We start from the raw sequence: 19,342 nt of genomic DNA, 5'->3' as shown, positions 1-19,342 counted from the left end.
CTTGTGAGTCTCCTGTCTAACAGACCCTTTGCAGTGCCTTCAGCTACCAAGCTAGTAAGTCCTGGCCACTCTTGGTCAGTGGAAAGAGATGGACTGTCCAGGGACAGAATTGCGTCATCAGAAAGCAAATGTTTCAGGGAGTTGAGACCTCTAGCCCTCTTCGGTGTCCATTCTTCCTCAGTGGAAAGAAGCTGTCTATGGCACGATGCGTTCCCCTAAAGGCTTTTTTGCATGATGGAGTTTTCCTCTCTGGCCCGTCTTTCTGTTGCTTGAAATTTGGCTAAAACCTATGCTGGGTACTCCTGGCAATAACTTCACGCATCACAATCTAATATGATCAAATGAACATTCTCTTTCATTCCACAGAAATAGGCACCTCGATGCGGCAACTCACCTCTCTAATCAAAGGAGATTCTTCAAAGAAGAGCAGTTTGGCCCTCTCAAAGAACCTTTTCTTGCCCTTTCGCCAGGAATAGTGCCCCTAAACCAAGTCGGAATTCAGTCAAATGGGGGAAAACCTCCATGTTGTCTCTGGCAGTGACTTCTTCCCAGTTCATTTTCACAAAAAACACAGAAACGCATGCCCTTCCCCAGGTTCCCTTCCTGCCTCATGGGGAAAAGAAAGTCCTACAGCACCTCATGGAGAAAGAAGAATGGGACAACCAGACCTCACCAGTGGTGTTCCTCCTGCTGGGATTGAGTAACGTCCCCAAGCTTCAGGTGCCTCTCTTCATCCTCTCTCTCATGATCTACATGGTGACCATGTTTGGAAACATCCTCGTTGTTGTGCTGGTGGTGGCACATCGGCATCTTCACACTCCCATGTACTTCTTCCTGGGGAATTTATCCAGTGTAGAAATCTGCTATACCTCCACTATCCTGCCCAGGCTGCTGGCCAGCTTCCTAACCAGGGACAGAACCATTTCTGCTCAAGGCTGCATGACGCAGTTCTTTTTCTTTGGCTGTTTTGCAGGTGCTGAGTGCTACCTGCTGGCCACCATGTCCTATGATCGGTACTTGGCCGTATGTCAACCCCTGCTCTATGCAAGCCTCATGAACTGGAAGCTCTGTCTCCAGCTGGCGGCTGGGTCCTGGCTAGCAGGATTACTGATGTCTACCATAGTCACTGGACAATTTTCCAAGTTACACTTCTGTGGTCCCAATGCAATTGATCACTTCTTCTGTGATTTTGCCCCGTTGCTAGAGCTCGCCTGCAGTGACACCACCGTGCTTAGACTGGTGACTTTCATAATCTGTTTTCTGGATGTAGTCGTCCCGTTTGTAGTCACTTTGGTATCCTACATCTGCATCATAGCTGCAATCCTGAGGATCCCGACCACCATGGGGAGGCAGAAGGCCTTCTCCACCTGCTCCTCTCACCTCATGGTGGTCACTGTTTTCTATGGCACCCTCGTCGTTGTCTATATGATACCCAGGACAGCCTCACTGAGGCAGCTCAATCAAGTGCTCTCCTTTTTCTACACCATCCTCACGCCCATGGTCAATCCTCTCCTCTACAGCCTGCGGAACAGGGAGGTCAAGGGGGCTCTAGGAAATGCACTCAGAAAAACTGTGGCCTGCGTCGAGAGCTCATACTAGTTGAGATCCACCAGGAAGACACAGGTTGTGGGTCTCCTTTGACCAAGCATGGACAATTCGTAAGTGCATATTTTGTGTCCCAGGTCCATCTTTAGAAGTGCAGAATCTGTGGACTGGTTGTGGAATGAGAAGTGGGAGAGGGGAATTTGTGTCATAAAGAAATACAGGTCTGGTGTTGAAGAGTGTCAAATCTTCCCTGGCTTGCTTCCTTCTTTAAAGTAAACACGATTGTGATCCTTCAGGTGGGAGCTGTGAAATGCCACACCTGCCCAGGAGTGGGAGAAAACTTACGCTAAACATGCTGTTTCCTCTTCCGTTACCCAGCCAAGCTGAGGGCTGCCATTCTTGCATGCCTGGGACTCCTCAGGGCACCTCCCTATTGGCAGTGAGAAGTGGGCAGCTGAATCAAGCCCCTCTAGTGGACACGTCTAAATTCCAGTAGATGCATGCCAGCCCTCGTGTTCTCTGGGCTTCCTAGCAGAGGACAACTGTGAAAGCTAGTCTGACAGGGTCACCCCCCCGAAAAGAAAAACCAAGATCCATCTTCAGAAGACAGGCAAACAAGCTCGGTCTTGGCTTCCCAATGTTTTAACACAGCAATCATCACTTTCCCCCTTCTTTCCTCCTCCTAATCTGCCTCCCCCTCTCCGACCCTCCTCTCCCAATGTCATTACTATTTTGTTTCCCACTGGCTGACTGAGGTATGGCAAACTCAGTCCTCCTATTTTCTTCTTTCTTGCATGAGAGAACAAGGTCAGGTCATGAGGCATGACTGAGTACACACACCCCCAGCAGCGGGCGTGCCCCATTTCCTGCCCTGAGGCATGCACACAAGATGGAAATGTCTCCATCATCCCTGATTTGCGCAAGGGCCTTCGGCCCTGACATACTGCCACAACACACTTATTCCTCCTCCAAGCACAGACGAAAATTCCTTCCCACTTCCAGGCTCAAATCACAGTTGCAAGAATTTGCTGCCCTTCAGAAGAGGCCTTGAGCTTCTTGGATCTTCTTGGTGCTCATGGCAATGTTCTTGGCTGCCTCCAGGGTTGATGGGCTTCTTGTCTATAGCAAGGACATTATGACAAACTTTTAGGAAATGTTTGCTTTTCTGTCATTCCGACATGTAGAAAGAGTAGACATACATAGAAAAGAGTGAAATACACGGAAATGGATGCTGAGCTAAGGGACAGTAAGAACCAGGTGAGATACCCCCATAGCTGTGGCTTCCTGGCAAGAAGCCCATCCTGCAAAGGGGCTCCAGCCTCTGCCGCTCTGGAGTTGGGAATCAGCAGTGTCCATGCCCCCTGAGGACTCAAACAGTGACTTTTGAAAGACCACCCTTCCTCTGAACTGCTTTGGATTTGTTCTTGAGGATGGGGTATCACGGCTCACGCTGCAAATACTGATTTCAGTGGCACTGCCCAGAGCGGCTGTCCAAGATGCAAACTGCTGCATTTAGATTTAGGCAGATTAATGTTTGTGGGTGGCTTTGGATTGTTTTTTTGTGATTGGTGGGGCTTTTGTTTGTTTAGTTTTGGGGGAGGGTGTTACTTTTTTAGATACTGATAGGGAACTCACACAACCGCCTGAAGGATTGTTGGAGGATTACTGACAGAAGGCCCAGCATTTCTTGCATCTCAAGGCATGAGATGCCAGAGGCCAAGGGAAAGATGGTTTGGGCACTACCTTGGGCTTTGGGGAACAGATATGTGCTCCCCTCTCGCAACACCCTGCTCTCCTCAGTGAGGGCTGTGAGAAACTCTGCCAACCAGGTCTGAACTCACATTCGTCTCAAGTAACTTATGTCTAACTGCAGCCAATGTGGTCCAGCCAGCTCAGGATTTGAGTTTCCATTGGAGGACAAATCATTTCAATTCACACTTCTTTTCCATCTTCACTCTGACACTGAATGTTGTGTGACACAACTGTCCTGGCTCTCCGGGCAGGATGGGCAAAAGTTTGATACCTGAACGGGAACTTTGCCCTTGCTGGAAATAGGAACGCAGCAGGCTCGAGCCAAGAGACCCAAGAAACAAAACTTCCCATAGGGCCAACTAATGAAAACGTGCCACAGGCTGTGGGACCTTCTCTTTACTGACTGAGTATTAGTGAGTCTAGAAAATACAGCTTCACCTATTTTTCCCTTTCTTTGTAACTTGGCTCTCAGAATTTATGTAGAATAGAATCATGGAATCATAGAATCATGGAATCATAGAATCATGGAATCATAGAACCATAAAATCCTGGAATCGTTTAGGTTGGAAGGGACCTTTAGGATCATCGACTCCAACTGTTAACCAAGTCCACCACTAAACCATGTCCCTCAGCACCACCCCTACATGTCTTTTCAATACCTCCAGGGATGGTGACTCAACCCCTTCCCGGGTAGTCTGGTCCAATGCTTGATAACCCTCTCAGTCAAGACGTTTTTCCTAATGTCTAATCTAAACATCCCCCGGTGCAACTCAAGCCCAATTCCTCTTGTCCTATCGCTTGCTACTTGGTAGAAGAGACCAAGCCCCACCTCTCTACAACCGCCTTTCAGGTAGTTGTAGAGAGCAATAAGGTCTCCCCTCAGCCTTCTTTTCTCCAGGCTAAAAAAGCCCAGTTCCTTCAGACACTGGCTGAGATCATTGTTGCACATTTGGGCTGAAGCCCCCCAGCTGTGGCACCAGGCAAGCGGTAACTGGCCACAAGGAATCCTGGTACCAAGAGTCCAAGACCCCATGTGTGCTACTGATGGGACAAGAAGAAGAGGTACTCTTGCCCAGCTCTTCTTCAGCTGGGAGAAATACCACTGCTGGAAGTAAGTGTCTCTGCCCACCTGAGGGAGGGAACATCAGAGATTGCATCAGCCTTTTTCAAAAGCGGTTCCCCTGGAGCCCCAGGGACACCTCCAGGGAGGCCAGAGGGGACAGAGAGAGTGCCACTGTGGGCTGGTCCTCTGCTGCTGAGCTGCACTGAGGTACTGGGAAGGAGGGAGGTCCTGGCAAGCGGGCAGCGCTGCAGAGAGACAGCTCTGCCCAGGAGCAGCTCCTCTGCACAGCGCAGCAGGGCTGAGGGCACTGCCTGCAGGCAGCGAGGGCAGAGCAGGGAGGCAGAGAGAGGTTGAAGGCAGTCTGGAGAGGGAGGATGCTGAGGGTGAATGCGGGGAGAACTCTTCCCAAAGCAGAGCAGCTGCAGTAGCTGGAGAGATCTCCAAAAGCTGGCACCTCCCACAGCCCGTGGGATCTTTCAGGAGGACGCTGACACTTCTCTGCTGTGGAAGAAGAGGACATTCTCTAGATTGGGGCTTCCCTGTTTCACCATCAGAGGATCAGGGCATGACAGCTGCCTTCTCCCAGGAATGGCCAAAGGGCTGTGAAGGTGGGTGTGCAGGCAGAGGTTGGCAGGGCTGTCCTTGCCAGCAGGGTCCCTGCACCTCAGGCGCTGTGTGCCAGGCAGAGACTCTGCCACCTGCCAGGGTCAGCTCTCCGCCTGCCCATAGAGGTCCCACGTAGCTTCTGTGGGGAGAAGCTGTGGGTGGAAGGAGCAACCCCTGGCTAGGCAATGTCCTTCACCTTGAAGAGGGTGCTTTGTGGGTCAGGGCTCTTTACACCTCCAGATGACCTCTGGTCATTCCTGGAGGGACTTTTCAAGATGGAGTTCCCTTAATATGAAGGTAAATTTCTTTTGCTCTTTCTTCTCTACGTTGGCTGGGTGGGCAGTGGCACATGTCCAAGAGGACTTTCAAATGAAAGACCAAAGGAGGGACCCTGTAGAGATAAGGAGCTTTCCTGAATCTGTGTCTTTGGTTTCCAGCTCTGGGGGCTACAGACAGCACCAGCATCCCCTTTCCAGTCTTACCAGGGTCTGTGGCACCTGCTCTTTAGCCACTGCACGCACACAGAGGCTGCAGGGCAGAGCTGGGCACACGGGGGCTGCCATGGGGTCTGCGAGCACTGGCAGGGAAGAGATGTGGGGGCAGGGAAAAGGCTGCTGGCAGGGAGAGCTCCAGGCAGTGGAGATGGGCAGGGAAGGAGGGAGACTGCTCCTGGAAGCCCTGCTGCAGGGGAGATAGGGGCACCTCCAGCCACCCCTGCAGTGCAGATGCTTTCCCTGAGCCACCCAGCACAGCCCTCAGCCCTCACGGCCATGGGCTCTGGGGTGGGAGTCAGCTCTGTGCCCGGCAGAGCAGCAGGAGAGGCGAGGGGCATCCCTCCTGCCACGTGCCCCATTGCTGCTGCCCAGCGGTGGGGCTGAGGGCACCTGCCCTGCATGATCAGTGTCTGGGCGGTGGCGGGCCCAGCAGGGTGAGGGTAACGCTGTCCTGAGTGCCCGGCTGCCTCTCCCCGTGACTCTCCCAGTCAGATCCTCATGGGATTTCTCCTGGTTTCTCCACATGTCTCCTTTAAAGTTATCTTTTTATTGCTGTCAGCCTCCCTGGGATGGGAATTTCAGCTGCAGAGTCCCACACTGATCTTCTTCCACTCCTGCCGGTGTGTCCATGGGAACCAGTGTCCCAGCTTTCCTCTGACCTGTGGGGCTGTGGGCAATGCAGGCTGTGTGGGTGGGGAAGGAGTCCATTTTCTCTCAGTGAGATCCCATAAATTGGGTATGTCCTTTGGGTGTCCATGGAAGCTGTGAGCTGCCCTCCAGGATGCCAACCTGTCCCATAGCACCTTTGTGTTATCGAGAAGACACACAGAGAAACACAGAGACTCTGTGACTGAGGAAAAGCCGTTGGGTGGGTGAAATGAGCCGTGGGTGTCCTTGGCTAGAGGTGGGGTGCTGAGACCTTGAGAAAGGGTGAGACATTTCATGGTCTGAGATGGATCCTTCTGCTCTCAGCACTGTCTGATTGCATAATAGAAGAGGGTAATCCCCCTCCATCTCATGACGGTGCAAGATGGAGGGACAAACCATCTCCCCTGACTCTGCTCTCTGCCCCAGGCAATCCTCATGTCTCACAGCACTCCCTCTGTTCTCCTGGAGTGCAGCAGAAATGCTGAGGGTTTCTGACATCCCAGAAAAATGCTCAGGGGAGGTGGGAGAGCTGTAAAATACCCAAAGCCTCTCCAACTGCCTTCGGCCATCCCTGTTCCGTAGCAGTGGGTGTTCATATGTTGAGAAGCCCATCTGCGTAAGGAGTGGATTCATCAGCCAAAGCAGAACACCAGGACTGGCTCCTGCCACCACCCTCCCTATGAACTCCCTGCTGCAGAGCAGGGCTGACTCCTTGGCAGCCACTGGGCAGAGGCCTGCTCCTCACGGCACAGGCAGCCAACGCCAACCAGAGCTTCAGCCATGGACATGAGGAAGGGAGTGTATGCAGCAGGGACAGAGCCCACCGAAAATGGCTTTGATTTTGCTTACAGAAGTCTGCATTGACCTACTCTGTTTCCCTCCTTGAACAGGTCGCCCTGCCCAGAGGCAGCAAATGTCCAACAGCAGTTCCATCACCTACTTCCTCCTCATGGAGTTCGCAGACACACGGGAGCTGCAGCTCTTGACCTTCGGGCTCTTCCTGGGCATCTACCTGGCTGCCCTCCTGGGAAACGGCTTCATCATCACCACCATCACCTACAACCACCCCCTCCACACCCCCATGTACTTCTTCCTCCTCAACCTCTCCCTCCTCGACTTGGGCTCCATCTCCACCACTCTCCCCAAAGCCATGGCCAATTCCCTCTGGGACACCAGGGCCATCTCTTTCTTAGGATGTGCCGCTCAACTCTTTCTTTTTGACTTTTTCATTTCAGCAGAGTTTTGTCTTCTCACCATCATGTCCTACGACCGCTACGTTGCCATCTGCCAACCCCTGCACTACGGGACCCTCCTGGGCAGCAGAGCTTGTGTCCGCATGGCAGCAGCTGCCTGGGGCAGTGGGTTTCTCAATTCTCTCCTGCACACGGCCAATACATTTTCACTCCCCCTCTGCCACAGCAATGCCTTGGACCAGTTCTTCTGTGAAATGCCCCATATCCTCAAGCTCTCCTGCACACATTCCTACCTCAGGGAAGTTGGGCTTATTGTAGTTAGCGTCTGTTTAGCATTGGGGTGCTTTCTTTTCATCGTGGTGTCCTATGTGCAGATCTTGAGGGCTGTGCTGAGGATCCCCTCACAGCGGGGACGGCACAAAGCCTTTTCCACATGCCTCCCTCACCTGGTCGTGGTCTCCCTGTTTGTCAGCACTGCCGTGTTTGCCCACCTGAAGCCCCCCTCCATCTCCTCCCCACCTCTGGACCTGGTGGTGGCAGTGTTGTACTCAGTGGTGCCTCCAGCAGTGAACCCCCTCATCTACAGCATGAGGAACCAGGAGCTCAAGGACGCCCTATGGAAATTGGCCCAATGGACACTGTTTCACCGACAATAACCTGCCGCCCCTTCTCCGCACGTTGCCCAGAGTTTATTTTAGGCTACGAGCCTGCTTTTTTATCTTGTGATAATCCCACTTATTTATATTTTTCTGGGTTTATACTACTTGTCTTGAATCTTGATCCTACTGTGTCTGACCCTTGCACAACTCCGTGCCACATATGGCCTGACAAATAACAGCTCTTAAATAAAATGGGATGTCCCAGATAGAATAGGGAGAAAAGGAAGAAAAAGGAAAAAAAGACATGGGCTGAGATAAATATTGTTTAATAGAATAATAACAGAAAAGATGATGATGATGATGATGATGATGATGATGATAATAAAGTGATGCAACACAAATTGCTGTCACCACCCAATGATCAATTGCCCCGCCTGTCCAGAGAAGCGATGATGGATCCCTGACCCTAGGCTGACTCCCATTTATATACTGAGCATGACATCTATGGGATGGAATATACCTTTGGCGAGCTTGTCTTGTCTGTGCCCCCCCACGTTCTACAGGAAGTGGAAAAAGTCCGTGACTTAGTATAAGCATCATTCAGCAACAACTAAAACAGAGGCGGTGACTCCTTGTTAAAACAACCGGCTCGTAACACATGAATTAATAAACCCCACGGCCTCCCTGTTTGGCTACAGCGCGTGCCCAAATTGGTGCCCCAGGAAGGAGGCACAGGGCATAACAGGGTCCGGGTTTAACGCAGCAAAGATGCTTTTCCCCCAGCACTGCTTTGCTTTTTTCAGGGTTTTGTTTTCCACCCGCTGGAGCAATGCCAGGAACGTTGTCTATAAAATCCCCGGGACTTCACCTGAAATGATGCGGCTCATTATCTAGTACGCCTACACCGGCACAGTACCGGTCACGGCCAACAACGTTGAACGTTTGCTGATAGCGGCCAACCAGTTCAACATCATGGGCATCGTCAGACTGTGCTGCGAGTTCTTAAAGTCCCAGCTGTGCTTGGAGAACTGCGTCGGCCTCTGGAGATTCACCAAGTATTAATACTGTCCTGACCTGCGGGAAGCAGCCCACGCGTTCATCCCCCATCACTTGGAAAGGGTGACCAGGGTATCAAGAGAGTTTCTGGAGCTCTCTGTCAACGAGCTTCAGCGCGTCCTGCAGAAGGAGGATCTCAGTGGGAAAGAAGGGGCCATGTTCAAGGCCATTCTGCAATGGATGGCTCACGACCCGCAGAACAGGAGGCAGCAGGTTGCAGTCTTGCTGGGCGAGCAAGAGTGGAAGGGGGGACACAGGGGATGTATTTAAAAAAAAAGAAAGTCTAACTTTGTCTTAGTTAAAAAAAAAAAATAAACTCAACATTGTTGACAGTTAAGACTTTGCTTGAAACTTTTGAAATCCTGCCTTCCCAAGGGTATGAAGGTCACAAGGTCGGGCATTGGAATAGACTGCCCAGGGAGGTGGTTGAGTCACCATCCCTGGGTGTGTTTAAGGGATGTTTAGATATGGTGTTGGGGGATATGGTGTAGGGGAGAACTTTGTAGAGTAGGGTAGATGGTTGGACTCGATGATCCCAAGGGTCTCTTCCAACCTAGACAATTCTATGATTCTATGATTCTATGATTCTCTGAATTTGTAGTTCATATTCACTGTACAAACACGTCACTCACCCAAATCCCATTGCTTGTTAGCACGTGCATGGTTTCCGAAGGCACACACACTGACACTGACACTATGGAAATGATGAGATATGTGTTGTCTATGAGTACCCAGGCCACAGTTGTGTGAGGCATTGCACAAGCATCCAAAAAAATGCACCGCTGCAGCAAAGGCCAAGAGGTTCCTGGGCTGTGTTAGGAAAAGCATTGTCTTCAGCTGGAGGGATGTGACCTATCTCTTCTCCTCAGCACTGGTGAGGTCACATCCGCAGTACTGTGTCCAGTGCTCGGCTCCCCAGTGCAAGGAAGCTCTTGACCTCCTAAAGGACTTCCAGCAAAGGGCCACAAAGCTGATTTAAGGGGCTGCAGCATCTTTCCTAGGAAGGAAGGCTGAGAAATCAGCAGTGTTCCCAGAAGCGTCTGCAAGCTTCAGCGTATCAACCAGCAGAGCTAGACCTCGTCATTCAAGGCAGGATTCCATGCGCTAGGGCTGTGTCAGCAGCAGCTGTGGTGATTGAGAGAGCAAGAAATGGTCTCCTGGGGCACATCCTGATGCTGACGGTTCATTCCTGACTCCTTCGTCCTCCTCCGCAGAGTTCAAGCAGCAACTGTGTGTGTGCCGCGGTTGGGAAGTGCATTGGTTTATGGAAATAAACAGAGGTGGTCGTTGGCCTCTTTGGCTGAACTCTCCGTCCCTGCCCCAAGGTGCTCTCAGAGTCCCCGAGATGTCCCCTGCCTTGGCTGGCCCTGCAGCGTGGGCAGTCGGGTGCCCCAGGGCAAAGCCCGCTGCATCTGCCCCGGCTGGCTGCAGAGAGGAGGGGACAGCGGGGGTGACAGCCCGGGAGGTGACAGCCCAGGGGGTGACAGGAGGGCCAGCAGGCGGTGAGAGGCATAGGGGGTGGCAGGATGGGCACAGGGCTGTGGGGAGAGCCAGCACTGGCCCAGGGGCTGCCGGGAGGTGACTCCGGGTGATGAAGGCCCCTGGGGGACAGGAGGGACCCAGAGACTTGGGGGGACAGGAGACCCATTTGAGACAGGTCACAGGACAGCAGGGACAGCAGCGGCCTGGGTTGGTGACAGGCCTTTTGTCACAATGAGCGTGAGGTGTGGCTGGGCGGGGGCGGCGTGCCGTGTCCCCGTGGCCATAGTGACCGGTCAGGCCTGGCAGCGCTGCGTGCCAGAGAGGGAGCAGAGGCCGCGCTGGGCTCAGCCAGGTAAAACGATGAGGAAATGTGGGAGGATATCTTATAAGAACAAACTTGCCAGATGTCTTTGAAAGCTGGTGGAGAGCGCTGAAAGGGACAGAAACAGAACGGAAGGGCAATTTGAGGAAAAAGTGGTTTGGGCGACTTAATGTTGTCTTCAACTTGTTTTACTCCACTGCATTGGAGAACTGGTTTTGTGGCAGTTGCAGAAACTGCTCACCAGCAACATTTTGGATCAAGAGTGTATCTGTGAGGTATAATCTACGCAGGCCCTTGAAAGCCATCTTGCACACGAGTTTTCTCTCTATCTAAATGACAATTTGGAATCTCTTTTTAACGTGACTTCTTTTCTACACCAAAGAAATTGTCATTCAAGTGCTACTGAGCATCATTTCATCATTCATTTCTAACTGTATTTTTTTCCCTGGTACTACAAGTTAACCATATCAGGGCAGTACTGAAGTTTTACGGTAGAACATTTATGGTGAATATATGTAAGCAATGTTCTTAGAGAAGTCTTAAATTCTTTTAAATCTAGTCAAAGGTGCCTGTTTCTCAGAGATCATAATGGTTTCGTATTACCCAGTATGATATTTCAGTTTGGTAATCTACCGTCTTGATAAATTTGAATGTGATTAAAGACTTGGGGATGGGACTTCTCAGAAACAGAAAGACCTGTAACGCGTTTTCATTCCTTAAACATTAAATTCCCCCCATCCTCGCCCCTCCTGCCAGTCGTTCTGTGACACTCTTAGAACAATCTTTTCTTTAAAATGGGTACTCGTGGGTGTTTTCCTCTTCCTTTTTCATGTATTAAAATTTAAAGAGAATAATATGTACGCTGCAGTAACTGTAACTTTGGGCTCTGCTGGGTGGAAGAGGAGACCAGGGCGTTCCTTCAGAGTGGGTGTCTGCACTGCAGGGGATGGCAGGGAGGGTGCCCAAGTCCCCTCTCCCAAGGTGTTTGTGGGAGCAGGTCCCTCCGACTCCCTGCCCACGTCTGGGCTGCCTGGAGCTGTCCCTGCCGGGAGCTGTTTCTCTGTCCCAACATCTCCTCCCTGCCAGTGCTCACTGACCCCATCCCTCCCGCTGTGTGCTCAGCTCTGCCCTGCAGATCCCTCCTGGCAGCAGGGCACTGCCCAGGGACATCTCTGCATGTCAAGGGGACAAGAAGAGGCTCAGACAAACGCTAACAAGAACTGGGGTCTCCGTGCCTGCTCCAGAGTGGAGAAAAAAAAATTTCCCATCTCCCACTGTCAGGGATGTCACAGTCAGGGGTGAGAAGGTAGAGTTGAGGCTCCTGAAAGAAGGGAACAAGGCCAAGAGCAGGACTTCAGGAGAGCAGGCTTTGGCCTTCTGAGGGACCTGATCAGAAGAATCCCATGGGATAGTGCCATGCGGAGAAGAGGGGGGCAGAGAGCTCTTTGCTAGTCAAGGATGGACTCTTGCAGCTCCAGAACAGTCCACCCCATCATACAGGAAGTCTGTCAAAGCTGGCAGGAGCCTGGCATGGGTGAGAAAGGAGGTCCTGACTAAAATGAAGCATGAAGGGGCAGCCCAGAGAAGGTGGACGCTGACTGGCTCCTGACCTCAATGGTTCTGTGACTCTGTGCTGGAGAGAGCCATTTGCGTGAGCGTGTGCTTGTCTGTGCCTGGGGGGATCAGGGGGACGAGGGGATCCTGGGGCCAGGTTCTGGATACATGGAAGGTGTCAGACCAGCTCTTGGAAGGATCCGTTTTTGCTGTGTGTCTATATGGGTAGATATCTTACACTAACATAATACAGCACACAAAGAGCCCACCCTTGTTTCCCTTTCTCCACTGACTGTGGTTTTGATTGACCTAGAAACCTCTTCGTGCACCACGGGTCTTCCCATGGTGATAATGCATTTGTGGGGCAGGGAGGCTGGGTGAGTAGAGGGACGAGGCTGGCTCTGACAGGGGCCATGAAGCAGCTGCCCGGAGGTGACAGCAAGGACATGACAAGGAAGAAACTTATCTCTGTTGACGTCATTGTTTTTAGGAAGGCAAAGCTCCCCTTGAGCCAGTGGTTGCAAGGAAGGTCAAGAGCAAAAGAAGGCTTAGGGGGACCTCCTTGCAGCCTGTCAGAACCTAGGAGGAGGTCATAAAAAATGCCGAGATAGGATCTCCACCATAGTGCATATTAAGAGGATGAAAGATGAGTGTTGGGTGTAAGAGGGGATGTTCAACCTGGAGATAAGGAGAAGATGTCAGTGCCCCAGTGTCAGGGCTCGTCCTGAGCCAGGTGGCCATGAGCCCTGCCTGCCCTTCTGTCTGCTATGGTTGGTCAGGTTGCTGTAACAGAGGTGCCCCCAGGATCAGAACCCAGGTGGGCCTCTTCCACCTGCCTCACCCCCTCCCCTCCCCAAGGACGGAATTCCTCTTGGGTGGGGTCTCTGATGCGCTGGATGACCTCAGCCTGCATGCTGGCCGGCATGTCTCCTGAGGGCCAACCAGGCTGCTGCTGTGGAAGTGCCCTCAGAATCATCACCATGCCAGCCATCTCCCCCTGGCCTGCCACTCCCCTTTCCCTCTGCCCCTATCTTGGCTCTGCTGGGAAGAGCGGTTTTGTGATAAACCTCTTGTCCCCAAACTGCTGGGGCCAGCTGCCAGCCAGTCATGCTCCTACAACAGTAGTGGCCCCACAATCAAGATCAGAACTTGTCTCACCTTTGCCTATCTCTCCCCATCCACTCCCTTGACTCCTCATTTCTGCTGGACCCCACCTTCAACATCCAAACCCCGTTACTGGCTTTTCCCTCTCCTCTGCCCCACTGGTTGCCAGAGACAGGGCAGCACATCTTATGTTTAGGCTTTGCAGAGCTCATGCATAATTATTGTGATAAAGTCAGTGCTGAGATCAGACTCTATGGTGTGGAACAGTTAAAGCAGCAGATTGGCAGTGGTGGCCATTACGTTGGTTTTGCAAGGGGGGGCTTCTGTCTGTGTTAGACAAGGAAAATTTGTTTTCCCTTACGATGCAGGTTCACCTGATGGGTCTTTTCACATTAATCCCTTTCATTGCCCAGCTTGGAAGATGACATTTTCCCACCTTGGGTCAAGACGATGGGCTCTCTCATAGCCACTCAAAGTGACTCTACTCTGGAGTTATTCAGCCTGAGTTTGCCATACATGAAGAGGGTCCGTGCATGATCATGTGTCCGCTAATAATAGGGCCAAGTTTCTCCTATTCCCAATGGCCACTTCAGATGTGGGTTATCCCCAAGAATCTGCTGGCAAGCACTCCAGAACCCCTGGTGCCAGCCCACAGGAACCTGGGCCTTCCGAGTAGACCCTATGGATCTTGTCCTAGACATACTCTTGAATTCCCAGACTGAGGGGAGTGCACTGCATTGGTTGTGACTTCTGTTCATGGCTATATATTACTCTGCTGGAAGCTGAGCTGCTGTTCCAGCTTTCTGTAGCTCAGTTTCTAAAACCTTTAGTTCTCTTTCTAAATCTTGTGCTTGTCCAACTTCCAAGTCCAGCTGTTTAATTTGTAACCAGGGTCTATATCTGTTTACCCTGAGATCTTCCTCTCAAATTTTGATTAAGATGATTGTCTTTATTTTGGGAAATTCCTCCTCCTTCAATTTACAGATGGGGTTTTTTTTGCACTTTCTTTACCTCATCATCCATTTCTCTCAGGAGATCCTGTGAATCATACATGCCACACCACAGGGTTCCAATGGCACCGGCTTCCTTTTTCACTTTGCAATGACTAACGTAAACTTGACAGGCTGGAGAAGTAGGATCTGCTACTTTAAGACAGTGGGATCTCCTAGGGCATTGCCCTGGTTCAATCACCTGCTTATTGAGTTTGTAACATCCTTTTCCTCCTTAACGTATATTTTAGCTCAAGCTGCATGGTCTGTTTTATGCTGTGCACTTCCCATACAGCCTTTACACAGGCAAACACTAACAGGAATTTTGCTACTCCAAACGACTCAGCAGAAAAGAGTTTTAAATGTGTTTTCCGTAAGCTCCAATTCCAGATTGACTTTCCTTCAGAGGTCCATTGGTTTTGAGCACCCAGAAAGCCACACCAAAGGTGCATTGTGGGTCATTTCAGTCACCACCATCATCCACAAACCTTCCACTTTGACTGCAGAGCTTGCCTCTCCATTTACAGACCACGCAATGAAGTTGGGATGAGGCTGTTTGTTAGGAGAGCTTCCCAGACAAGATGCTGCTTGAGCCCAGCCAAGGGTGTGTCAGGGACAATTCCTCGGGGCAGCCAACCAAATCTTAAATGAACATGAAGTTATTTGTGGCTGGAATTCTGTGTGCAGGAGCAAGGACTGCCTTCAGTCCAACAGTGCAGTTCCTTCACCCTTGTTGTGGTTTGGGCCGGCCTGGCCACTGCGACAAACGACAGATGCTCTCCCTCACCTCTCTTTCCAAGGAGAGGAGGGAGAGAGAGAAAGGACTTGTCAGTTTAGATAAGTTAGTCAGTTTTGGGTTACCTGTCCTCTCTGATCCTATCCAAAGGTGCATCCCCTCTACACTTTACCGCTTCCGACCCTCCAATGGGGCATATAACAAAGTGAGCTGCCCTTGGTTGTTATAGCAAAAAGTCTAAGCAAGAGCCTCTCTGCATACCATGCCTTGGCATAAATTATAAATAATCAGGTTTTGTCACTCTGAGAGCCAACATCTTATGGCCAATATGCATTAAATTTCAGAGAGTTCAGTTAGTTCGAGGAGGCTTGGCTGCAAAGTCAAATTACTGAACAGAAAATGAGTTCTGTTTCGCCTCAAACCAGCACAGGTGGGCTGTTCTTTTGGGAGGGTATTAGGAGAATAAAAGAGAAGCACTCGGGATTTCAGGGAATGGAAAGAGAAGCAAAGGATGCTGTTGGCCTTCTTTGCCCCTGGCTCCTGTTTTGCCTAATGAAACTGAAGGACCACCAGAGCCTTTCCCGCAAAGCTGCCACCCAGCCACACCGCCCCTGCCCTCTGTCATTGCACGGGGTTAGTGCACCTCAAGGGCAGGACTTCAGAGTTCTCTTTATCGGACATCATGATATTACTTTTGGCCCATCCCTCTGGCCTGTCTATGTCCCTCTGTGTTCCCTCCCTCAACCTCCATGGCCTTTCAATGATTACGGAGTGTCATTGGACACGCTGGGACATTGGCTTACCCTGTCATCTCCCTCAGCTGCCACCCCTCCTGTCCCATAGACTGGTAAGGATTGTTTTAGTTAAGGTGACTTGGGAACAATCCACTGCTGGTGGCGTTCCTCCAGATTCCTGCCCCGAGTCTCAGAGCTCTGGGAGACCTTGCTGGGGCAGACTGAGGCAAAGAGGATGTAGAGAATCTCCGATATAGCTCCACCTGCTCTATGAAACTCAGCAGTGGCCACACAGTGGCTTTGTTTCTCCTTGAACACTTCCTGAAGGAGTAAGCACTCATTCTGGTGCCCTTGAATTGCCTTTCGGGGTTAGATTGAATTGCGATCTGGACTATAGCAGAGCTTGGAGGAGGCTGTCCTTGAAGACCAGCTGGACTGAGCTCTGCCACCATGTCACAGCTCTGTCTGCCACAGGAACGGCTCCAGCTCGTCCTGTCTGTGCCCCTGTCTGAGATCATTGCTGCACCTTTGGGCTGAAGCCCCCCAGCTGTGGCACCAGGCAAGCGGTGACTTGCCATAAGGACTCCTGGTACCAAGAGTCCAAGAACCCGTGTGTGCTACTGGTGGGACAAAAAGACGGGGTACTCATGGCCAGCTCTTCTTCTGCTGGGAGAAATAACACTGCTGGAAGTAAGTGTCTCTGCGCAGCGGAGGGAGGGAACATGAGAGATTGCATCAGCCTTTTTCACAGGCGGTTCCCCTGGAGCCGCAGGGACACCTCCAAGGAGGAGCCCAGAGGGGACAGAGAGAGTGCCACCGTGGGCTGGTCCTCTGCTGCTGAGCTGGGCCGGGCTGCTGGGCCGGAGGGAGCTCCTGGCAAGTGGGCAGCGCTGCAGAGAGACAGCTCTGCCCAGGAGCAGGGCTGGGGGCACTGCCTGCAGGCAGAGAGGGGAGACCTGCGAGGCAGAGAGAGCTTAAAGGCAGTAGGGAGTGGGGGGTGCTGAGAGCTCAATGGGGCAGAAATCTTCACCGCCCTCTGCGTGGTAAGTCTCGGGGTGCCAGGCTATGCAGCTCCAGTTCCTGGAGGAATCTCCTCAAGGTGGTCCATCTGAGAGCTGCTGGGCTCTGTCAGGAGGACTCTCTCAGTTTCAGTGCTGTAGAGGAGGAGGATGTGCTCCAGAGCAGGGCTTCCCTGCTGCCCGGTGAGAGGGACAGGGCCCGAGGGCTGCCTTCTGCTGGGGATGGCTGTGGAGGTGTGCGTAGGGGTGTGCAGGCAGTGGTGGCCAGGGCTGTCCTTGCCAGCAGGATCCATGAACCCCAGGGCTGTGTGCCGGGGCAGGGACTCTGCCAGGGTCAGCTCTGCGCCTGTCCGGGGAGCTCCCACGGAGCTTCTGTGGGGAGAAGCAGTGGGTGGAAGGAGTGACTGCCAGCAAGGCAGATGCCTTCTGTTGCTGAGATGGACCTGTGTGGGTCAGGGCTGCTCCCAGATCCACATCACCCCCAGGACATTTGCACAGAGTCCTTTTGAAGACGGACTTTGAGGCACCTTTCCCCTGAAAGGGAACAAGTCTGTGCTGTGGGATTTCTCCTCTTTGCTGCTGGGTGGGCAGTGGGTGGTGGGAATGGATTTCTCCTTTGTGGAGAAGGCACAGAGACCCCCGTTCTCGATAGTACTTCCCTGAACCCCTCCTGAGCCCCCGCACACCCAGAGATGCCCCCGGGCAGCACTGTGCTGCCAGGAGGGGTCTGCAGGGCAGAGCTGAGCACACAGCGGGTGGGATGGGCTCTGGGGCACTGGCAGGGAGGAGACCCGGGGGCAGAGAAGCAGCTCCAGGCAGGGGCAGCTCCTGGCAGCCCAGACACAGGCAGGGACAGAGAGGGAGCTCCTGCCAGAAGTGCCCAGGCAGGATGATCCTGGCACCTCCGGCCACCCCCTGAACTTCAGACAACTTCTCGGCAGCAAGCCTCTGCTCTTCTCTCCCGCCTGCCCCACAGCCAAAGGGTCCAGAGCCCAAGATGCCTTCTCAGCAGCTGCACCTCCAGTCAAGGAGATGTGTTTGTGTCCTACAAGTGATGCACAACATAAAAGCAAGTGCCATGCAGTGTCTCTGTCTGGAGACAATGTCACTGAGGAGAAGGCTTCACTGCACGCCTGCCTGACTCCCTCTCCTCGCTTCCTTTTTTCAGAGCACAGACGTGTTTCTCCTTGTTTCCCCACCCCTCTGTTGAACTCTGCATCTAAGGAGTTTGGGAGGGGGTGCGGGTCAGCTTCTCTTCTGCCTCTGACTCTGCCTCTGACTCGTGCCCCAGAGGTGCCCTCATGGAAAGTAGGTGACGAAGTAGTATTTTACCCGATAAGGGAGAGTGTCACTGAGTTTGTGGGGTTGGGAATGAGCTGGATCATTCCTCATTCAGCTGTGGGAGGGGGATTTCTGTGAGGAATGGCATTGGGATTTCCTCAGAGAAGTCTCTCCCAGTTTATGACTGCCTTTTCCTTCTTGGACAGGTGCCCCTGCCCAGAGGCAGCAAATGTCCAACAGCAGCTCCATCACCCACTTCCTCCTCCTGGCATTCGCAGACACAAGGGAGCTGCAGCTCTTGACCTTCTGGCTCTTCCTGGGCATCTACCTGGCTGCCCTCCTGGGAAACGGCCTCATCATCACCGCCATCACCTGCGACCACCGCCTCCACACCCCCATGTACTTCTTCCTCCTCAACCTCTCTGTTCTTGACCTGGGCTCCATCTCTACCACTCTCCCCAAAGCCATGGCAAACTCCCTCTGGAACACCAGGGCCATCTCCTTCTGGGGATGTGTTGTCCAGCTCTTTTTCTTTCTCATTTTTATTTCAGCTGAGTATTTTCTCCTCACCGTCATGGCCTATGACCGCTATGTTGCCATCTGCCAACCCCTGCACTACGGGACCCTCCTGGGCAGCAGAGCTTGTGTCCACATGGCAGCAGCTGCCTGGGGCAGTGGGTTTCTCAATTCTCTCCTGCACACGGCCAATACATTTTCACTGCCCCTCTGCCAGGGCAATGCCGTGGACCAGTTTTTCTGTGAAGTCCCCCACATCCTCAAGCTCTCCTGCTCACACTCCTACCTCAGGGAAGCTGGGCTGATTGTGGTTGGTGTCTGTTTAGCATTGGCGTGTTTTGTTTTCATTGTGGTGTCCTATGTGCAGATCATGAGGGCTGTGCTGAAGATCCCCTCTGAGCAGGGACGGCACAAAGCCTTTTCCACGTGTGTCCCTCACCTGGCCGTGGTGTCCCTCTTTATCATCACTGGAGTGTTTGCCCATCTGAAGCCCCCCTCCATCTCCTCCCCATCTCTCGACCTGGTGGTGGCAGTGTTGTACTCGGTGGTGCCTCCAGCAGTGAACCCCCTCATCTACAGCATGAGGAACCAGGAGCTCAAGGCTGCCGTGCGGAAACAGGCCCAATGGACACTGTTTCACCGACAATAA

General features: G+C 52.4%; 3 protein-coding genes across 3 annotated transcripts; all 3 read left to right on the top strand.

Annotated features, from left to right (window-relative positions):
* Positions 1 to 639: 639 nt before the first annotated feature.
* On the top strand, positions 640 to 1,599 carry LOC309685488 (olfactory receptor 8A1-like; the record flags this gene model as incomplete). The annotated part of the gene is made up of 1 exon (XM_082501251.1): positions 640 to 1,599. One exon carries the CDS (start codon positions 640 to 642, stop codon positions 1,597 to 1,599), a length of 960 nt encoding a protein of 319 aa, XP_082357377.1.
* A 5,422-nt stretch (positions 1,600 to 7,021) lies between these two features.
* Positions 7,022 to 7,957, top strand: LOC309685487 (olfactory receptor 14I1-like; the record flags this gene model as incomplete). The annotated part of the gene is made up of 1 exon (XM_082501250.1): positions 7,022 to 7,957. One exon carries the CDS (start codon positions 7,022 to 7,024, stop codon positions 7,955 to 7,957), a length of 936 nt encoding a protein of 311 aa, XP_082357376.1.
* A 10,449-nt stretch (positions 7,958 to 18,406) lies between these two features.
* LOC309685486 (olfactory receptor 14J1-like) lies at positions 18,407 to 19,342 on the top strand (the record flags this gene model as incomplete). The annotated part of the gene is made up of 1 exon (XM_082501249.1): positions 18,407 to 19,342. One exon carries the CDS (start codon positions 18,407 to 18,409, stop codon positions 19,340 to 19,342), a length of 936 nt encoding a protein of 311 aa, XP_082357375.1.

The sequence above is a fragment of the Vanellus vanellus genome, assembly GCF_965231255.1.
Source record: "Vanellus vanellus genome assembly, contig: HAP1_SCAFFOLD_76, whole genome shotgun sequence".
Taxonomy (NCBI): Eukaryota; Metazoa; Chordata; class Aves; order Charadriiformes; family Charadriidae; genus Vanellus; species Vanellus vanellus.
Note: the sequence above shows the minus strand (reverse complement) of the source record. Positions and strands in the feature narration are given on the sequence as shown.